Raw genomic sequence first — 20,136 nt, forward strand, 5'->3', positions numbered from 1 at the left:
TAAGCTCTGGTTTCAATCCAGATCTTGGGTGCTGTTTGTGTGGAGTTAGCTCCCTGTATGTGCCTGGATCCCCCCACTCCTCAAACCCCTCCACCACCCCGCATGCTCCAGCTTCCTAAAGATGTGCGGTTGACAAATTAATTGGCCTCTATAAATTTGATAATATAATTATTTTTTAAATAAAAACAGGATAAATGAATGTAAATAGGTTATTGTTGGTAAGCATGACCTTGATGGGCTGAAGGGCCTGTTTGTATGCTATAGTTCTCTGACATTTTTTGGTCATCTAGTAGAAATTTAAAGAACTTGGCTAATATTCAGAGCTAAACATCCTGGCTGCGCAGTGACCTTTGAAAGTTCAGGAACACGAACACCAAGAATGGCCAATGTCAATCCATCTGAAGTGGAGCTAGAAGGAAAGGGAAGGTGTTTGGGAGATGTTGGAAATGAGGTGGAGGGTGACAGCATGACTGATGGTAACTGTGGCCTCTGGAAGCACTTGTGTCATCTTGGCAAGGAAGTGTTGATGACTGCGGGCTCTAGCTGTCTAGAGGTTTTACGCTGTAGTTCCTCAGTATAGATTCTTCCCTGCCCCCTGTTAGTTTCCAGAAAATCAGGAATGCTCTACAAGATCACCTGTAACCCTCATTTGCATAATTGCTTCGAGTGTTAGATCATAAGATATCAGAGCAGAAGAAGGCCATTCTGCCCATCGTGACTGCTGTGCCATTCCAATACGAGCTGATCCATTCTCCTATGGCCCCACTTCCACTGCCTTATCCCCATAACCTTTGATACCCTGACTATTCAAATACTCGGCCTTAAATACACCCAATGGCTTGGCCTCCACAGCTGCCCATGGTAGCAAATTCCAAAGGTTCACTGTTCTCTGGCTAAAGAATTTCCTCCGCATCTCTGTTTTAAGTGGATGCCCTTCAATTTTGAAGTTTTGAGCTCTTGTCCTGGGCTCTCCTACCATGGAGAACAAATTTTCCACATCTACTCTGTCCACATCTTTCAACATTTGAAATACTTCTGTAAGGTCCCCCTTGTCTTTCTAAACTCCAAGGAGTGCAGTCCAAGAACTGTCAACTTTCCTCATATGCTCATCTCTTCATTTCAAGAAACATCCTTGTGAACCTTCTCTGAACCTTCTCCAATGCCAGCACACCCTTTCTTCATTAAGGAGCCCAAAACTGTACCCCATACTCCAAGTGAGGCTTCACCAGTGCCTTATAAAGGATCAACATCACATCCCTGCTCTTGTATCCTATTCCTCTACGATGTGAATGCCAACATTGCATTTGCCTTCTTCATCGCTGACTCAACCTGGAGGTTAACCTTGATGGATTAATGTAGGGATTGTTGATAGTCATCACGGATTCAATGGGTCGATAGGCCTGTTTCTGTTCTGTATCTCTCTTTGATTTTTCCTGCACTTTTTTAAAACCATGCAGGTTTGCTTATCATCTGTCACTCCCATTTCTTTTCTCTGAGCGAATTCACAGTTGTGTCTTTTCACAGATGCCCATGGTGAAAAAGATCCGCACAATCGCCCAGAAGGTTTATGGAGCTGAGGATATTGAGCTGTCTGCCCAAGCTCAGTCCAAAGTGGATCTGTACACAAGTCAGGTGAGTCGGTAGATTGGCTGGGAATGCTGGATTTGATAATCGTCAGCATTATGCAGAAGAATCAGATGGCTTGCCTATTGATGAAGACTTGGATTTATTTAAGAATTTTGTTTTGTAATCAGTGCTTGTACATGCTGCGGGTCCAGAGCCCGTCATCATGTGGAGCCTCTAAAGAGTGAAATGCGGCAAGAGTATGAATGGTTCTTTTGGAAGATTTAAGGCCTGGGTGTGATGGACCAGCGAGGGTTTTGAAGTTGAATTGGAGAGGGAATAGCACAGTAGAATTTGTAAGGCAGAATATAGTGCTGACCTTGTTTACTTCATCTATCGACATTCAGTAAAGGGGAAAAATATAGCTCCTCACACTGTATAATTATAGTAACGAGCAAGAGTCGTGGGAGATGCTTCATGATGTATTCTGAAATGACTGCAGACAGATTCATAGTTTTATTCCATAAATCTTCTTATTGTCCTGAACATAATGGAGGAAAGTTGATCTATGTAGCAAAGTTGTTTGTTCAGATCCAAATCGTGCAGGAATAACGTCTTTTATCTCCAGTGAAGGTGCTCAAAAATGCCTGTAATTTAAAAAAAGTAGCTTCTGAGAAAGTGGCTGAGAGTCACTCTTGAAGGGCAGAGGTTCCATGATTTTGACCGAGGTTGTGCATTCAATACCCCACTGCACTCCTTCAACACCCACAACTTTACAGCTCAGTACCATTCCAACTCTATCACCAAATTTGCCGACAACACCACAGTAGTAGGTTGGATATTAAATAATGATTAGATTGAATAGAGGAAAGAGTCTAGTGGCATGGTGTCAATATAACAAGCTCTCAGCATCAATAAGATGAAGGAGGTGATCATTGACTTCAAGAGAGGGAAAAAAGACCACAGCCCTGTCCATATCAAGGGCGTTGAATTGGAAAGAGATGATAGAGATGGGACGAGCACATTAACATGATGATGCACCATCATCTTTCTCAGAATACTAAGAAAGTTTGGCATGTCCACCTCTTCCCTCAACAATGTCTACAGGTGCATCACTGTGGGATGGGAGCTGGTCTACTCAAGATCAAAAGAAGCTGCAGAAGGAGGTGAAGGCAGCTCAGAACATCTCACAAACTTCCCTCCATCAACTCCATCTACAGCCAATATACTGAAGGACCCATCACACCCCATACACACACTCTTCTCCCTCCTCCAATCGAGGAGAAAACTCAAAAATGTGAAAGCTCTCACCAATGCTCTTGATGACAATTTCTTCCCTGCAGTAATCAACTCTTGAATGAACCCCACAGCAGTACTCTCATGCTGGACTTGCTGGAGCTAATTGATCTTGCTCTCTGTAAATTGTGATTGATCCACGGCTGTAACCATTCACTGAGGAACCCTTCTCACTGTACTGTGTACTTCCTGATGAATTAACGAGCTTAATCTTCAAAGGCAATGCAGTTTCTCATGTAGCTGCTGCCTTGGACTCTAGAGTGATGTCAGGTGAGGAGGAACTATCTGGCGAAGAGGCCACACACCTGAGTGTGAGTCCATCCTGCCCATTGCCACCTTCTATGAATGCTAAGGGTTGAGGTTGAACCCAACGATTGTTGATTCACCAGCACCTTCGGCTTTTGCAGAATTGACAGGTTGACATGAGCAAAGTACACAGTTATTGGGTGCCATTTTCATAGTGGAAAGTTTTTGTCCAATTTTTGCATTGTTGCTGGTCTGGGATGCTTTTTATTGGGGTTTGTGTCCATGCCTGGTGTTGTGCTCTCAGCATCCATTCTTCTCTGCACACAGGGCTTTGGAAAGCTGCCAATCTGCATGGCAAAGACCCACCTGTCATTGTCGCATCAGCCAGAGCGAAAAGGAGTCCCCAGTGGTTTCATTCTACCGATCCGGGATGTGCGAGCCAGCATTGGGGCTGGCTTTATCTACCCATTGGTTGGCACGGTAGGTGGTTTACCAACAGCAGTTGCAACACCAAGAGAGGAATGTCTCGATCTGTAATTGATAGAGGAACACTTATTTGAGGTAATATGCACAAGGACCACAGTAGAGAATATGGGAAACATCTTCCCTTTGGGATGTCCTGAGATTGAGGAAGGTACTAAATTAAATTGCAGCATTACTTTATTTCTACAATTAATCAATGTCCTGTTCTCGGCATGCCTCATTGCCACACAGGTATGTCTATCCATGACTTGTGTACTGCCAAATCAAGGGGATCCGCAAATTGGAGGGCTAATACCTTATCTTCCGTCTGCGAACTCTCCAATCAGATGGCATTAACATCGAGTTCTCCCATTTTCCACAACACCCATTCTCCGGTCTCTCTATTTCCCTACCCATCTGCATCCTTTCCTTAGCTCCCCACCCTTTTTTCTTCTCTCATCAGAGAGCCGCCTTCCTTCATGCCAACCTCCCCTTTACTCTCTCTCCCCATCACTTCTCAGCTTTTTTTCCTCCTCTACCCTCCAACCTGTATTCACCTATGACCTCTTACCTGTTAACCTGTGCTCCTCCCTCCTTCCTCTTCTCCCCATCTCCCCCCACCCTGTTATTCAGGCATCTACCTGTTTCTCCCAGATTCCTGAGAAAGGGCTCAGGCCTGTTACACTGGTTACCTTCTTCTTCCTCTCAATGCTGCGTGACCCTTTTGTGTATTGCCATATGTGTGAAAGAGCAGTTGGGCATCCAGTTCCTTTTTGTCATTTTTTGGAGGAACTGGGTAAAAGGGGGATGTTCTCCTCCTTGATTTGGCAGAAATTGCTAGAATTCATTGAAGGAAAGTAGCCCGGGCAACCTGAGAGGGAAATTTGGGATTGGGCAGGATCAACGTGGATTGATGGAGGATATCATGTGAGAAATCTGTCAAGTTGGAGACTGGAATTAGCAGTATATATAATGGCAAATAAAAGGTTGTTGTATAAAATACTTGGATAGATGATGGGTGATGCACACAGGGTTATTAAAATGGGAAGGTGGGATAATTTTGGATAAAACCGTGAGTTGGGATAATGGGTTGTTTAGAGTTGGAAGGCTGACCAGTAGAATGGCATTGGGATCAGTTCTGTGTGCATTAAAGGCAGAAATGGATAGATTCTTGTGTCTGAAGACATTTGGGAAAGTTGGGGGGTAGTACACGAAGCATTCGCTGAGAACAGGCTGAGGCCCAACTCTTATTTCTTGAAGGAACATTTAGTACTTGACTGGCACAGAAATATGAAGGGTTTTGATGGAGTAGACTGGAAAAACCTGTTTCCAGGGGAGGAAAGAAGGACGATGAAAGGCGGTGGCAAAGAACCAGTGAGAGGAAGTTCCCCCTCCCCCAACAAGAATTGAAATCCATTCATTTACTACATTCATTTACTACATTCATGTAGGAATAAGAGTCCAGTAATAAACTTCTGAATTGGACAAAATTATTTAAGATTGGTAATAAATATTCACAATAATTGTTTTCTTCTTTGGCTTGGCTTCGCGGACGAAGATTTATGGAGGGGGTAAAAGTCCACGTCAGCTGCAGGCTCGTTTGTGGCTGACAAGTCCGATGCGGGACAGGCAGACACGGTTGCAGCGGCTGCAGGGGAAAATTGTTTGGTTGGGGTTGGGTGTTGGGTTTTTCCTCCTTTGCCTTTTGTCAGTGAGGTGGGCTCTGCGGTCTTCTTCAAAGGAGGTTGCTGCCCGCCAAACTGTGAGGCGCCAAGATGCACGGTTTGAGGCGATATCAGCCCACTGGCGGTGGTCAATGTGGCAGGCACCAAGAGATTTCTTTAGGCAGTCCTTGTACCTTTTCTTTGGTGCACCTCTGTCACGGTGGCCAGTGGAGAGCTCGCCATATAACACGATCTTGGGAAGGTGATGGTCCTCCATTCTGGAGACGTGACCCACCCAGCGCAGCTGGATCTTCAGCAGTAGTGCACATAAAAGTGACTTGGTGATAGTGTAGATGATCCTTTTGTGGTGTCAGAATTGTCAGAAGTGACAATGTCTTCTTGAAATAAATAATTTTCCACAAAAGCCTTCACTGAATTCATAAATGTTACTGGAGTTTTGTTGTTTCATCAAAGCAGTGGAATGAAAGGCTGTGGTCTGTTTAATTCCTCTCTACCCACTGCCCCCTCTGTCATGTTACTAGTTTCCAGTCTTGCCTTGAATCATCTGAAGCTAGGATCCATACTGTCATTCCCTCGAGACTTGACAATTTAAATACTTCACCCTCCCAAAACCATCACTGATCCAAAGCCCCACTGCCCATGTCCTTATTCACCAGATCCTGTTTGCCCTGTTTTCATTAACTGGTGTTGACTCAAAATTATCCTTGCTTTCAATTCCCTGCACACTTTTGCTTCCTGCAGCTTTGTGATCTGCAATCCTACGATCCACCAAGTTTTGAGTAACCTCCAGTTCTGTTCCTCAGGCAACTGTGCCTTCAGCTGACTGATTTGTGTTCTGGAATTCCTGCAATCATTTAATTGACTATCTAAGAGACTTTTGAATGTCCCTATTGTCCTAGCCTCCACCACTAACCCTGGCAGAGCATCCCATCCCTACACACCTGCACGCACCCCAACACACCTCTCAGCTTGGTCTTGCACTGCACCAGACATAGTCATCACTTTTAGCTTGCCTCAAACTGCTCTGTTTGGCCACCTGCACTCGTGGAACCAGGACTTGACCCATTGGCTTGATGATGGTAGAGTGAGGGTTATGTGGGCAACGAATTTCAATTGTTGAGGTGGTGGGAGAGGACCTAAAAGATGTCTTTAGAGTTAATGAGTGCGGAATGATGGCCCTGTATATAGAAAAAGCAAAGCACAGATCAGTAACATGATTTTTCTTTATGAATTGAACACAAGGTTCAGGATGATCAGAATTATTGAGGCTGACTTCAGAGTTGAGAGAAAGGCTCAACAAATGCACAAAGGAGAGGGAACTAAGTGGGTGGAGGCTTCAGTGTTCTTCGCAGTGAAATTCTGCATGCTGGTTCCCCAAGGCCTATCCCGCAAGAAATAGCCTATGTGTTGCCAAATGAATGCTTTTTGCTTTCCAAAGCAGAACTACATCCTACTCCCAGAGGTTCCCTCCTGTGGTAACTGAAGGCTGACTTGCATGAAAAATTATGTGCCTCTACATTACAAGGACATCAATTGGGATTGCTTTCTTCTCCATCTAATTAACAAGTGCTGTTTTCTTCTGAACGAGGATCAGAGTGTTGGTATCCACTCTGCTGGATGTCATATTCACTTCAGATGGATATTCCTGGCAATTGGCTGTGAGAATTTCCAGTGTCTATAAAGTCATGTGTTTAATTGTGCTTGTGGTAGTACTGTATAGATTCCCATCACCCCATCACTGAACAGAATGATCGGTTTCCATATTTAGTGAGCTATTGTATAAGAATAAAGGAGATTTTAACACAGCATGGATCAACACACGGAATTACATTTATGGAGACTTGGCTTTCACAAGACCAGAATTGGCTGTTTCATGTTCCAGGGTTTAGATGTTTCAGAAGTGAGGTAAAAGAGGAGGTGGGAAGTAACATTACTCATCAGGGATTGCTGCAGAAAGGGAGGGTGTTGTGTGGGGGGTCATCTACCTAGTGTTGGTGAAAGTCAGAAACAGGAAGGGAGTGTTCACTCTATTGGGATGATTCTAAAAGCCCCAAAGGACACAGGAGTAGATAAGCAGGCATATTTTTGAAAAGGTGCAAAAATGACGTGGTTGATGTCATGGAAGACTTCAACTGGCACCTCCTTTGGCAAAAGCTTCTGATAGGGGTGCCCAAAAAGGATTCCTCATGCTGTATATGCTAATACTTGGTAATGAACTTGGTCAGGTGACAGACTTCTCCGTAGGGGAGCATTTTGGCATCTGTAACCACAATTCCCTAACCTTCAGTACAGCTATGGACGAGCATAGGAGCAGACAAAATGGTAAAGTGTTTAAATTTAAATGAAATATTGACATACAGCACTGTAACAGGTCATTTTGACCCTTGAGTTTTCCCAATTAATCTACATCCCGGTACATTTCGAACAGTGGGAGGAAACCGGAGCCCACCGGGGAAAACCACACAGACACAAAGAGAACGAACAAACCCCTTACAGATGCAGTGGGATTCGAGTCCTAGTCCCAATCGCTGGTATCAATGTGGTCACAGAACAGAGAACTTGCAAACTCCACACAGACAGGATTGAACCCAGGTTGCTGGGGCTGAGGTGGTAACTCCTTATGCAGCACCACTCTGACACTTCAAAGTGGAGGTTACAACTTTAGATCTCTTTGATTTTCTATGCAGCCAAGGTTCAAGAGCTCCAAGTGAAGACCTCCAGCGTGCGTGCTCCCTTGGGAAAGACCGTTGGTCTTCTTGTGATGATTGAGTAGGGCTGACCACTTGGTATCTTGTGCAATCATTCTGATCTCTGCCCCATTTCGATGGATAGTGCAGAGCAGGTCCCATTGTTTCAGTAGTGTTAATCAGCCCTGATCAGAGCACATGGTATGAGGGCAGTGCAGCAGGCTTGGACTTGGCACTGCAGTACACCGTCTGCCTAGTCTGAGTGCCTAAACACTCAGTGAGCAGAGGGAAGATTAACTTTGAGTATTGCTTGCTCACATTCTCACTTATCTTTGTGTCAAAAAAAATATATTTTTGCTCTTCTCAACTGCCCGCAGTATAGGCTTTGCTAACTTCATGTCAACCTTGCTATCGTTGTTTTTGGATTGCAGTTTAGAGTGCAGTGGGGTGCTGACCACACTGTTCTGTATCTGGAGGATCTGGAACCAGGGAATATGGGATGAAGATCATTGACCAAAGCCAGTCAAGAGAAGATTCCCCCACCCATCCCCCACATTGAGCTTTGAAACTAATTAGGGTGCTGAAATCTGGTAATTTGCGGGTAGGGGGGTGGAAATAGCAAAAGCATAGCAACGGTGAAAGAGCAGGGACTTGTAGGATTTACACTGGCTCAACATAAGTTGTATGGGCAAGTTGCCTCGGTAACTGAAGCATTCTGGGACCATCTGGAACCAAGCCAGCTCCAAAGTTCACCAATCATTGCAAAGTTATTTTTGTGCAGCACATCATTTGGCAAATAGCTTTGAAAATGCAGTCCAATGCGATGAAATTCAGAAGACCGCGAGACACAAGCGATTAATTTGGCCCAGAGCTGACATGTTATCAGGTGGTGTTTCTCTGGTGCATCTATTTCTTTTGAACCAAGAGAGGGTTGAACATCTACACTGGTGATCTCAGGTGAACAATGCTGTAAGATTCTGGCCTCCTAGTTGGGGAAGCTCTTCACAAGTACTTGTGGAATAGATTGGCTTGCTTTGATCAGGAACCTTTACCTGTAGCACTCCAAGGCAGCTTGTCTTCCACCTGGTTTTTATTCACACTGCTTTCTCTGTCTCGGCGATATCTGACCCATCACCCTTTTGATTAGTCCAGTGCTTATTTATTGGTCGTGGAAGAATTGTCACTTGGGGCTTGGTGGTCATGGTCCAGGGGCTTGTGCATAATCCAGGCCAAACTACTGATACAGTATTGAGGGATTGCTAGTAGTACTGCCTATGTGGGGTGTGAAGTATCTAACTGACTGCATTAGTTTATTACACAGAGATACCATTTTTATCATCCCTAGTGAACAAGCAAGCATTTCTCTAGCAGCTATTAAAGATGTAATCTACTTGTTGGATCTTTGATTCAATGTTCCATTCACTGGTTACCCTATTTAAAGTTAGTCTCCAGAGGAAGTGCATCCGACATTGTGAGTTTGTCTTTTATTGTGTTGGAATAAGGAGATTAGAGAGGATTGATCTGGAGGGTTGGATGGACATCCTTCGGAGCAGTCATGGGATCTTTTATGCTCAGTTGTGAGAATGGACAGATCCTCTGTTTAATGTCACATTTGAAGGACATTTCCAAAGTATAACACTATACCTGTTTTGATTCTCTGCTGCAGTGAGACTTAAACCCATGTATTTGTGCCTCGTGTGAGCTACACATAATACTACAGCCATCAAACAGTTAATTAATTTTGAATACCCCTACTCATTGTCCCCTTAACCTTTGATTCTCTGAACAATTTTAACTTATTCCATCCCCCATTAATTGAGGGTGTTTATTGTATTGGATCTATTGACAACTGCCTTGAAGTTGAATTCTGGATCTTGGGGATATTAAAATATTTGGCTTGGTCCTTCATGCTCATATGTGGGTCCTTCATGGATATGCACAGGTCCTTTCTGTACAAGCGCTCAAACATGCAGAAGTCTTGTTGCCACACACATAATTCTACTACCCATTTGAGTCCCATGAGAGAACTAAAGGTCTTTACTGAAGGGTTGAGTCCCTCAGTTGCATCTAACTCGGGTCTGAAACATCAACCGTTCTCCAGGTAGGTTCTGCTTCAACATCTGAAGCAGCCAGCCCTGGTAATCCTCTGAATTGCTTCCACGTGATCACCCCTCACTGCCATATTTCTATTCCACCTTGTGTATCAGAATGTTGGAGCAGAAGTTACTTGGCACCCAAAGCTCTGTCTGGATGGCCCTGTTCAAAAGGACAATTTACAAGAATAATCTTGAACAAATAGTTTTTTTTTTTGCTCATTCAGCTGCCCTGACCATGAACTATTCCAGGACTGCCAAAATCCTTCAGAAACATGAAAGCCTTCAAATACTGTGATTGTAGTAAATAGATGGCACTGCTCGTTTTGCCAGAGAAAGCTGTATGATTGGTGGGGGGGGGGGAGAACAAAAGAACATTTGTATAACCTCTGGATTTGCAGAGGGCCGTGACTGTATGCTCCAGGCTGATTGCCTCTGTCCCTTCATCGTGAACCCTACTTCAACTTCCCGAGGTGGACTTTGTCCTTTTTGTTGGCCTTTGCTCATTCCTTCTCCCCAAAGGGCCATTCTCAATAATTTTAGATGTTCTTTTCTCCTCTCTCAACTCCACCCTGAAACCCAGATTCCATTCTCCCAGCTTCACCCCCTCCTTGTGCGGCTGGACGTACATTTAGAAAGCCAGCCGATTTTCAGCAATCTGCATTAATAAGGCAAACAGGCCCACACAGAGACCCAGTGAGCAGAAGAATCCTTGGTGCTACTTTGTACAAGCTGAAGGAATCCATCCAGGTATATCCTGTTTAATGTTTATACTTTAATAGTTTTTAAATACACCTGGTAATAATCTTGAATGGGAGCTTGAGTGTAAAATTAGTTTCTGCACTTGCTGGCTGAGGTTCTTTAGGGTGCCCTGGGGTCCTGAAAGACACCTTGGAGATTCCTGATTATTATTTTATTAGAAAGGGTGTATTTCCTGAAGTTCTGTCAGCTTTTATCTGGCTGTTGCTCCTACACCACTCAATTCACACTTCTTTCTTGCCTGTACCTTGTCCTCATTTATGAATTGTACAACCGAACCGACCTGCTCCACCACAGTTCCAGACCATCACTTGGCTTACTCTGTAATCAGAATGTGGCCATCCACACTTCCACTTCGATCGACCAACTGTCCCATTGTGTGCTTGTGACCCAGTCGCCCCTGCTTCGACCTGCCAGTCTTGATGTGACTAATCATGTCAGAGCAGACAGACGTGTATGGACTGATCAACTTAACTGCTGGTGCAGTTTAGAGAATCACTGGGACCTCACTGAGACGCGAAACCAGCCAGTAATCACCCTCACTAATGATGTAGCTGTTTCCCTCTGAATCTGATGGCAAGCTGCTCCTGCCTTCCAGCAGCCCCGCTTATCCCACATGGTTGGCATTGCTGTCGACATCTCAAAATGGAGGCTGTGTTCTTGAGCATTAGGTCATGATTTGTGAATTAAATTGTGATCTTTTAGCCATCACTGACAGGCAATGATGGATTCTGTCTCGTGCTTCGGTGCTGGAGTTTGAAAAGAGTCTGATGTATGTGCCAAACCAAAGTTGGTACCGCTGCACATTTATTTGTGAGACCTAGTTTACTGTTATGAAGGAATATCATCTTGTAGCGGGTTGTGTGTGAGCGCAGCGAAAAGACTGAGAGCTCGAGTAACACAACTGCTTTAATTCTAATTCCACGCTGCTGCCTTTAAGCCCGTCTCAGGTCCCGTCCCCGCATTCCGGCACTTGTGTCATGATGACACAAGGCACGTGCGCCCTTGTGGACTGGACCAGAAGAGACTGTCCAGCGACGCCCTGCTGACCGCACGTGACAAGCGGGGCTGGTTCGCTGCTACAAACGTGTGTCACCACACAACCCCCACCTCTTCCCCCCCCCCCCCCACCGAATCTGCACCGATGGTCTTGTGATGCATCGAACCGTTAATGAACTGAATCGTTAATGAACTGTTCTAGGACAGCGCCTATTGCTGTGTTGGACGCATCGACTGTGAAGGACGTCAGTACATACATTCGTGGGTGGACTACCATCGTTGCATGGGCCAGGACCTCTTTGGTCTCAAAGAAAGCCTTGTCCGTCCATGTGAGCTCCTTCTTCAAATCGGCCAATTAAGACTGACTACAGAGTGCCCATCTCCATGATTGTGTGATCTTAATGTAGCCTTGGTTCATGCAGGACAGATTAAGGTATTTCTCAGGTGCCTTGAGCATAAGGGTCTCCCGGGTCAAAATGTCATTTTTCACGCAGGACGCGATGACATTGCGCAGTTTCTCCGTGCTAGGCAGCAGATCGTCTACTGGGCTGTGCTCCGCGCTGGCCCTTACCTGCCCGGACGTGCACGGGTCGTGCGCTCTGCCTCAGTCACTGCTATGTCCTCTGTCTCCACCCAGAGGTTGCTCTGGATGAGGACCTCGAAGTGAGGCTACCTGGTGGCTGGCACTGCATAGTAGGTCTTCCTCTCTCCCACAGTGGGCTCAACGCTGACCACCTTGTGGCACAGATAGATGTTAATGTACAGGTGGCAGTTTTTCTGGACCTGATATGGCTACCTGTTGGCGTGGCCGTACATCTGCACCTGACACACGATCCTCTCCAAGCTGGATATGGCATCGACCCACGTGAACATCTCCCACATTCTCATGACACGGATAGCCTTGATACTGTTGCACTTGTCAATGACCACTTGTGAATGGACCCCAGACTTTCTTATTTCCATCTGCACCAGCCAGGGCCCTGGCAAGAAGGTCTTAGTGCTCTGACTCAACAGCCACTGCTGGACTTTGCTGTGGAAGAACTGCAGGGCGATCATTGCCTCCTCGAGGTCATTGTTGGGGGGGGGGGTCAAACCTGCCAAGTGTTCGCGCACTTTCGTCAATGCATTCTCCTTCTGAATCGAGCTGGCGAGACCCTGAATGAGATCTGCTGTCCCAAATTGAATCCCGATGCTCACCGCCATTCCTGACATCGTAACCCTCCGATACTCTGGCAAGGCAGACTAAGGCACGCAGAAAGGCCATACAAGCAGCTGCAGTGCATACATGCAAATACTGGGCGCGGAAGGGCGCCTCCGCTTATATCTGCACTCGTCCATGCTGCTGATTGGCTGCAAATGTCCAATCACTTCAAAACATGTGCCCTGCGGCGGGAAGAGGCATTAGATCCCTCGTGACACCCTTACCTGATGTCACGCCCGTACTCCCGCTGTCCAAATTTCGCATTATCTCGGCTGCCACGGGGATGAACCTGTTGTAAAAATTCACCATGCCCATGAACTCTTCCAGGCCCTGTTGTCGAGGCGGTTAAACAGCTGGCATGGGTGTGTCCTGTGCTGTTGGCTACCAGGATGTCGTCGAGGTACATGAAAAGGAAAGGCTAGTCTCTGCCACGTCCATAAGGTGCTTGAATGTCTGTGCTGCATTTTTTAAGCCGAATGGCATGCGAAGGAACTCGAACAGGATGAACGTAGTGATGATAGCAGTCTTCTGGGTGCACGGGGATCTGATGGTATCCCTGGATTAGGCCGACTTTGGAGAACAGCTTCGCTCCATGGAGGTTCGCTGCAAAATCCTGGATATGGGGAATTGGGTAATGGTTGGGCATCATTGTAGTCCCCACAGGATATCCAACTGGTGTTGGACTTTGGCACCGAGTGGAGGGGTGAGGCCTACGGGCCGTTGGAACAGCGGATGATGCTGAGTTCTTCCATGCGTATAAACTCTTCCTTGGTGAGGTTGAATTTGTTGGGGACCAGGCGGCAGGCTCGTGAATGCAATGGTGGGCCAATGGTTGCGATGTGGTGTTGGACGCTGTGCTTCAGCATGGCAGCAGTGAACTGGGGACACAGAATGGAAGGAAAGTTGGTGAGGAGGAGGCTGCACTGGCCGTGTGGAGTCTTCACAGAAGCGAGCTGGGTGGACGGCTCATTGGATATGTCAAAGAGCACAGTCTGGAAAGTCTCAGCGGGAATTAATCATCTGCCCTGGATGTCCACTAGTAGGGAGTGTGCCCACAGGAAATCTGCGACCAGTGGAGATTTGTCTACTGAAGCCAGCGTGAAGGATCAATTGAAGGTGGTGTCGCCAAAACGGACAGGAATTTGCCTCGTGCTAAAAGTTTTAATGGTGGTTGTTGTGGGCAGTGCGCAGGCAGAGGCTGTGGGGTCTTGTGCGCGACTTGAGTGCTGTAGGGGGTATGGCACTTATCTTTGCCTCTGTGTCCACAAGGATCCTGCAGCCCGAGATTCTGTCCCAGATGTGGAGAAGGCTGTTCGGTTGGCTGGTCCCGTCATTTTCCAGGAACAAGCATGGTTGGCAGGACCTGCTTGCTGATGCACCCCAACTCTGATGGTAGAAGCACCATTTGGGGTCAGGCCTTTCTTTCTCTGGCGAGGTGGGGCCTGTTCATGTGGAGGACTGGACTTGGGCATTGTCCTTGGCGACAGCCGTGTAACATGGTTGACTGCGTCTAAGGCCTCGTGCTTGGAACATTTGCTCGAGCCGCAATTTTGTGGGGGTTGCTGAAATCCGCATCAACCCACGGGAGTCTGATGTCTTTGGGCATTTACTCGAGGAACGCCTGCTTGAAGCAGAGCTTGTGTCCTTCTGCCAGTGTGAGCATTTCGTCCATGAGAGCGGTCCTATCGCCTAGGCCGTCCAAGTGAAGGAGCCTGGCATCATGAGAGACCTTGCATGCTAATGAGGAGGTTTTTAAGAGCAACGTATTTACCTTCCTCTGGCAGCGCCTGAATGAGGTCATCAACTCATGAGATAGCTTCCTGGTCGAGCAAGCTGGCGACGTAGAAGTATCTCGTCGAATCGGAGGTTATCTGTTTGATCTGGAACTGGGCCTCCGCTTGGCTAAACCAAGTGCAGGGCCTGTTCATCCGGAATGTTGGCACCTTCAATGCAACATCGCCTCCAGCTGTGGGTTCCATTGTGTCGAATCTTCAAGACGTGAAGAGTCGTCGGGGTCACCAATGTTGCGGGTTGTGAGTGAGCGCAGTGAAGAGAGTGAAACAATGGGCTGGGAGCTCAAGTATCAGAACTGCTTTACTTTGAATTCCACGCTACAACCTTGAAGGCTGTGACTGGCCCCTCCCACTACGTTCTGTTATTTGTCTCATGATGGTGCAAGTTTGCGCGCGCCCTTCCAGTCTGGACCAGAAGAGACAGTCCCGCGATGCCATCTTTGTCACGGCTGCCCCGCTGACCGCAGGTGACAAGCAAAGCCGGCTCTCCGCTACAAACACGTGCGTCACCAAAATCTGCCATTTCTAATTGCAAATTTAATATCAACTTCACTTGTCGAATTGGGCTTCAGTTAAATTCAGAGGTTTGTGGCAGATAGAATGTTATGCCTTTAGCCAGTTAGGAAAGGGCTACTCGTTTATTTCCTTTGAAACCCTCCCCCATGTTGCGACTCCTAGGTTCTCTGTTCTGCAAAAAGTCTTCATTTAAAGATACTGATCCAATGCTGGAGAGGTGGAAGTGCTTTCAGCTGAAGGAGGCTTGAGCTGAATGCTGATAAGCTGGTTCCTTGCCATCATTCAAACCACCAAGAATTTGGTTCCAAGTGTCAACAGCACTTAGAAAATCGGGGGGAAAAAAAACAGTTGTGTGGTCTGCGTAATATCTGTATTCATCTGTTTACATTTGGGCTTGTGCCAGTGTAGCGATGTTACTCCAGCCAAGTAGTTGGGAAAGGAGGGGTCTGCCATGCTCATCATTGAATGATTTGTTCTCTTCGTCAACATTAGGATGTAGCCTCCTTAGGTTGTTTTAGTTTCTGTTCATGGATATTGTAGACTCACACGCTCATACTAGTGGCCTTGCACTGAACCTGTCGGTGGGGTTTGACATGCATAATCTGTTCTCGCGTCCTTTCAAGTTAGTCTGGAGCATTGAATATTTTCAGATTCAAGTTTATTGTCATATGACTGCACATATAGAACCAGACCTTGAAGTGTACAAGATCGGAGGGGGCTTGATGGGGTCAATGCTGAGAAGTGTCCACCAGATGGAAAGTCACACATAAGGGTACATAGGTACAAGAGGGGACCAGTCATTTATTTTAATTTAGCTTAACATTATAATGCAGTAGAAGCTGATTCTGCTCCACAAAACCTACAAACTGCAATTTTTGATGGGTGGAAAGAAATCGGAGCACCTGGACAAAACCCATACAGGTCACAGGGGGAAACATACCAACTCCATGCAGACTTAAACCTAGGTTGCTGTCATAATGCCAAGGTATGGAGAAATTTCTTCTGGGGGAGGGAATCTTTGGAATTATCTCCACCAGAGAGTGGTGGAGGCCACATCTTTGGATATATTGTAGGTGGAAACAAGGGTTGGAAATATCAAGGGGTTGAGAGTTATGGGGATCCGGCAGAGAAAAGGAGTCGAGGCCAAGATCACTTGTGATCATGTTGAATGCCAGGGTGGGCCTATTTTCTTGTGCTTTTGTGTTTAACCAGTATCATTACAAGTCTGAAACACTCCAGATGAAATGTGTACAGGCAGCAGGAATAGTAAAACATTTTCCCTTCATCTTGCCATATGACTTGAGTGTAGAATCCAACTGTTTCTGAGCCATGGATTGGTGGGGGGAGGGGGTATTTCTTTCGCCATGGTGATGCACCGAGAATGTGAACTGTCAGAAATCCCAGACACGGCTCAATGGGAAAGGAAGAATCCACAGGGCAACAAGGGAGAGGTGGTGTCATAAGGAATGGTGCAGATGTAGGCACTGGCAAAGGAAAATGTTTCTTTTATTACCCACTTAATGAAGAGCAGCTGCTGCAATGCAGTGAGCGACCTTGGGGGCTGTTATAAGCAGCATCAACAAGCATCTCTGGGGACCAGAAAACCCATAAAAGGATCCAAAGAAAATGAACAGAATCCACCTCGGGATGTTGGGCGACGTGTACTTTCTTCACAGTGACAGCTTGGTTCCAAGATAGGGTTATTCCCACTGATCCAGAGGTTGTGTGCTGTGCTTGTAATCCATGCCGATTTTGCCTGCACCATAACTAGAGAATACTGCACCCCGTAAACAAACAATGAGCTGCTGGAGAAACTCACTGAGTCATCAGTGGTGGAAATGCTCAGTCAGCGCTGTTTTCCCAGGGTAGCAATAGCAAAGACCAGATGACATCTGTTTAAGGTGAGAGGAGGAAAGTTCAGGGCAGATGTCAGAGCTAATTTTTTTTTAAGCCAAGAGAGTGGAGGGTGCCTGAAATGCATTGCCAGGACATAAATAGGAGCAGGAGGAGGCCGTCTGGCCTGTCGAGGCTTCTCCACCATTCAAAGAGATCACAGCTGATCTGGCCGTGGACTCAACTCCACCTGCCTACCTTGTCCCCATCACCTTCCATTCCCCAACTGTGCCATTCAGTGCGTCCAGCAGCATCTGTGGAGACAGAGGATAGCCAGCATTTTGGGTCATTCAGATCCTGATGCACGGTTGCATCAGGAACCAAGGGCCAACCCTTTGCTTCCATAAATTCTGTGTGACCCACTTGAGTTCCTCCAGAAGTTTATATTTTTTGCTCCGGATTCCAGAATCTGTGGTCTCTTGTGTCTCCACTTTACACTGGATGAGGTTGGGATCTGTGGCAGTGGTGGTTTCTATTCAATTCACCTGTCCTTGAGCCATCTGCCTGGATCCAGTGTTGCATTCCCACCCCACTCTTGACACAGATCAATGCAACATTTTACTGCAGTCTACAGTTGCTCACGAGGGTATTCTCTCTTTCTCTCCCCTGCCCCCCAGCATTCTAATCCTATCATCTGTACGTTAACCTGTCGGAAACAAATAAAGAAGCATTTTCCATTCTGCCCGAATGAGCATTGGAGCTGCCTGCAATTTCACATGTAAGATGGGACCAATCTCTAGCAACAAGCAACCTGCTGGAGGAACTCAGCAGGTCAAGCAGCATCAGTGGGAGAAAAAAAATGGTCAACATTTCAGGCTGGGTTTCATCCAATCTCATTGCTTTCCTATTGAAGGACAGCTAGAGACTTTAAAAGGTATTTCAACAGGATGGAAAAGATTCAAGGAAAATAAGCCAAACCTAAACCTGGATAGTAACTTCATTGCCACAAATAAGTTGGGCTGAAGGGACAGTTTCTGTACTGTACTGCTCTGTGCATCCATGATGGCCACTTGAAAGGGCTGGATAGAGTGGCGTGGAAATGTTTTCCAGTGCTGGGCAAGTCTGGGTCCAGAGGGCACACCCTCAGAATAAAAAGATATCCTTTTAGGACAGAGATGAAAAGTGGTGAATCTGGGGAATTCGTTGCCACAAGCAGTTCCGGAGGCCAAGTCATTGGGTATATTTAAAGCAGAGATTGACAAGTTCTTGATTAGTAAGGGTGTCAAAGTTTATGGGGAGAAGCCAAGAGAGTGGGGTTGAGAGGAAGAATACATCAGCCATTGATGTTGGGGTATTGGTGTTGGCTCTGGGTTCTAAGGTGGGGGAGTTGGGGGAGGCTCCGGCTGCTGAGGAAGGAGAATTGGTGGGGGCTCTGGTACTGAGGTTGGAGTACTGGTGGAGGCTACAGGGTTGATCTGGTTCCACTATAATTAAGATGACATGATTGTTGTCTTGAGAGGAAAAAGCTGCCAGTGAGCGCTGGGAAAACAGACTGATTCACATTTCAATTCAGTTTTCCTATTAACAAATGCTAATTCCGGAATGAAGACAAAGTGAAAAGAAAGATGAGCAAATGGCTATTAAACAGAGATTGGGGTGTTTCAAAGTGCTCTTGGGGTACCAAGGTTAGGGAAATTTCAAAATTGTATGACTTTTTAATCAAGGAAATGGAAGACACTGGTGGAAGGATTATGAGAGTTGGATTTAAAATGATTGGATGGGGAAAAACCACGAGGGAGATGAGAAAATTTGTCTTTATTGATCAAATTATGAATGGTTGCTTATGGAAGCAGTCATTTTTGACCTTCAGATGGTAATGTAATGAATTCTTGCAGAGGAAACATTTTTGTGGAGTAAAAGAGCAGATTTTATCAATTGAAGTGTTAACTTTTAATGTGAGACTCCCGGGTAGTGTTGGTATTTTATGTTTAAAATTAATGTGTGCAGCATCTGACAATGAGTTATGTTTTTTTCTCTGCAGTATGAGAAAAGGTGGTGTACTTTTCTAAGACTGTGGCTAGTGTGTGTGAGGCGTATTTCACAAGGACAGAAGCAATCGATTGAAGTGACGAGCCACCAAAAAAACTAACTCATCAAGTTGACACGAAAGCTTGTTAAAGCAATCTTTCAGATATATTAATAATGCTTTTTATCATTTATATCTTGCATTCCCCACTAAATGAGAATCTGACAGCAGATGATATTGATACAGTGCCCTCTTTGAGCCTGAATCTCTGAGTAGTGAAGATGATTGCAATGTAGAAGCATTTTGATGGTGATGAGATTTTATTGTCATACACATGAATACAATGTACAGACATGCTGAAATTCTTGCTGCAGCCACACAGGAAGTAAGATGCATCAACAACATGAGAATACAGTAATTTATCACAATATATCAAGACAGAAAAAGCAATAATAAATGTAAAATGATAGATAGTCACATTTGCAGTTAGTGCAAGGAAAACCTGATTTTTCAGTAGTGCCGACAGATTTTGTTAGTGACCCTGTGATGTTTGGGGAAGGTAAAGCATAATATTAGTGTTGGTTTTCGTTCACGCGCCTTTTTCTTTTTAGATGTTGCTTTTCTTGGCATTCACTGCTCTAATGTTGATCTGTTTTTCATTAGCTGCAGCCACTTGGGTTCAGGGTCTCAGGCACAGGCTAGCAGAGTTCAAGTTTCGGTATTGACCTCATCCAGGGATTTGAGTGCCCAATAAATATCAAACTGCAGATGCTGGAAGTTTGAATTCAAAGCAGTCAATGGTGGAAACTCTCCAAAGGTCAGGCAGCATCTGTCGAAAAAGGGCCAACGAATATGGGAAGAGTTCTGAGTGGAATAAGAAACCTTTCTTTGTGAGGGTGAATTCAAGTCAAATTTATTGTCATCTGATTGCACAAGGACAACCCGACAAGACAGTGTTCCCTGGTCCTTGGTGCAAA

At 45.7% G+C, this 20,136-nt stretch overlaps 1 protein-coding gene across 4 annotated transcripts in view; it reads left to right on the forward strand.

Annotated features, from left to right (window-relative positions):
• The window catches only part of mthfd1l (methylenetetrahydrofolate dehydrogenase (NADP+ dependent) 1 like), a 198,225-nt gene that overhangs the window by 145,612 nt on the left and 32,477 nt on the right, over positions 1–20,136 (forward strand). For all 4 annotated transcript variants that reach the window (XR_011355972.1, XM_069932267.1, XM_069932269.1 and 1 more), the window contains exons 25-26: positions 1,525–1,632; positions 3,433–3,585. Coding sequence is in view for 3 of the 4 variants with exons in the window: in XM_069932267.1 (XP_069788368.1) it covers positions 1,525–1,632; positions 3,433–3,585 (261 nt within the window). In the remaining variant the exon portion in view is untranslated. The remainder of the gene's footprint in view (positions 1–1,524; positions 1,633–3,432; positions 3,586–20,136) is intronic.

Source organism: Narcine bancroftii, chromosome 4, assembly GCF_036971445.1.
Source record: "Narcine bancroftii isolate sNarBan1 chromosome 4, sNarBan1.hap1, whole genome shotgun sequence".
NCBI lineage: Eukaryota > Metazoa > Chordata > Chondrichthyes > Torpediniformes > Narcinidae > Narcine > Narcine bancroftii.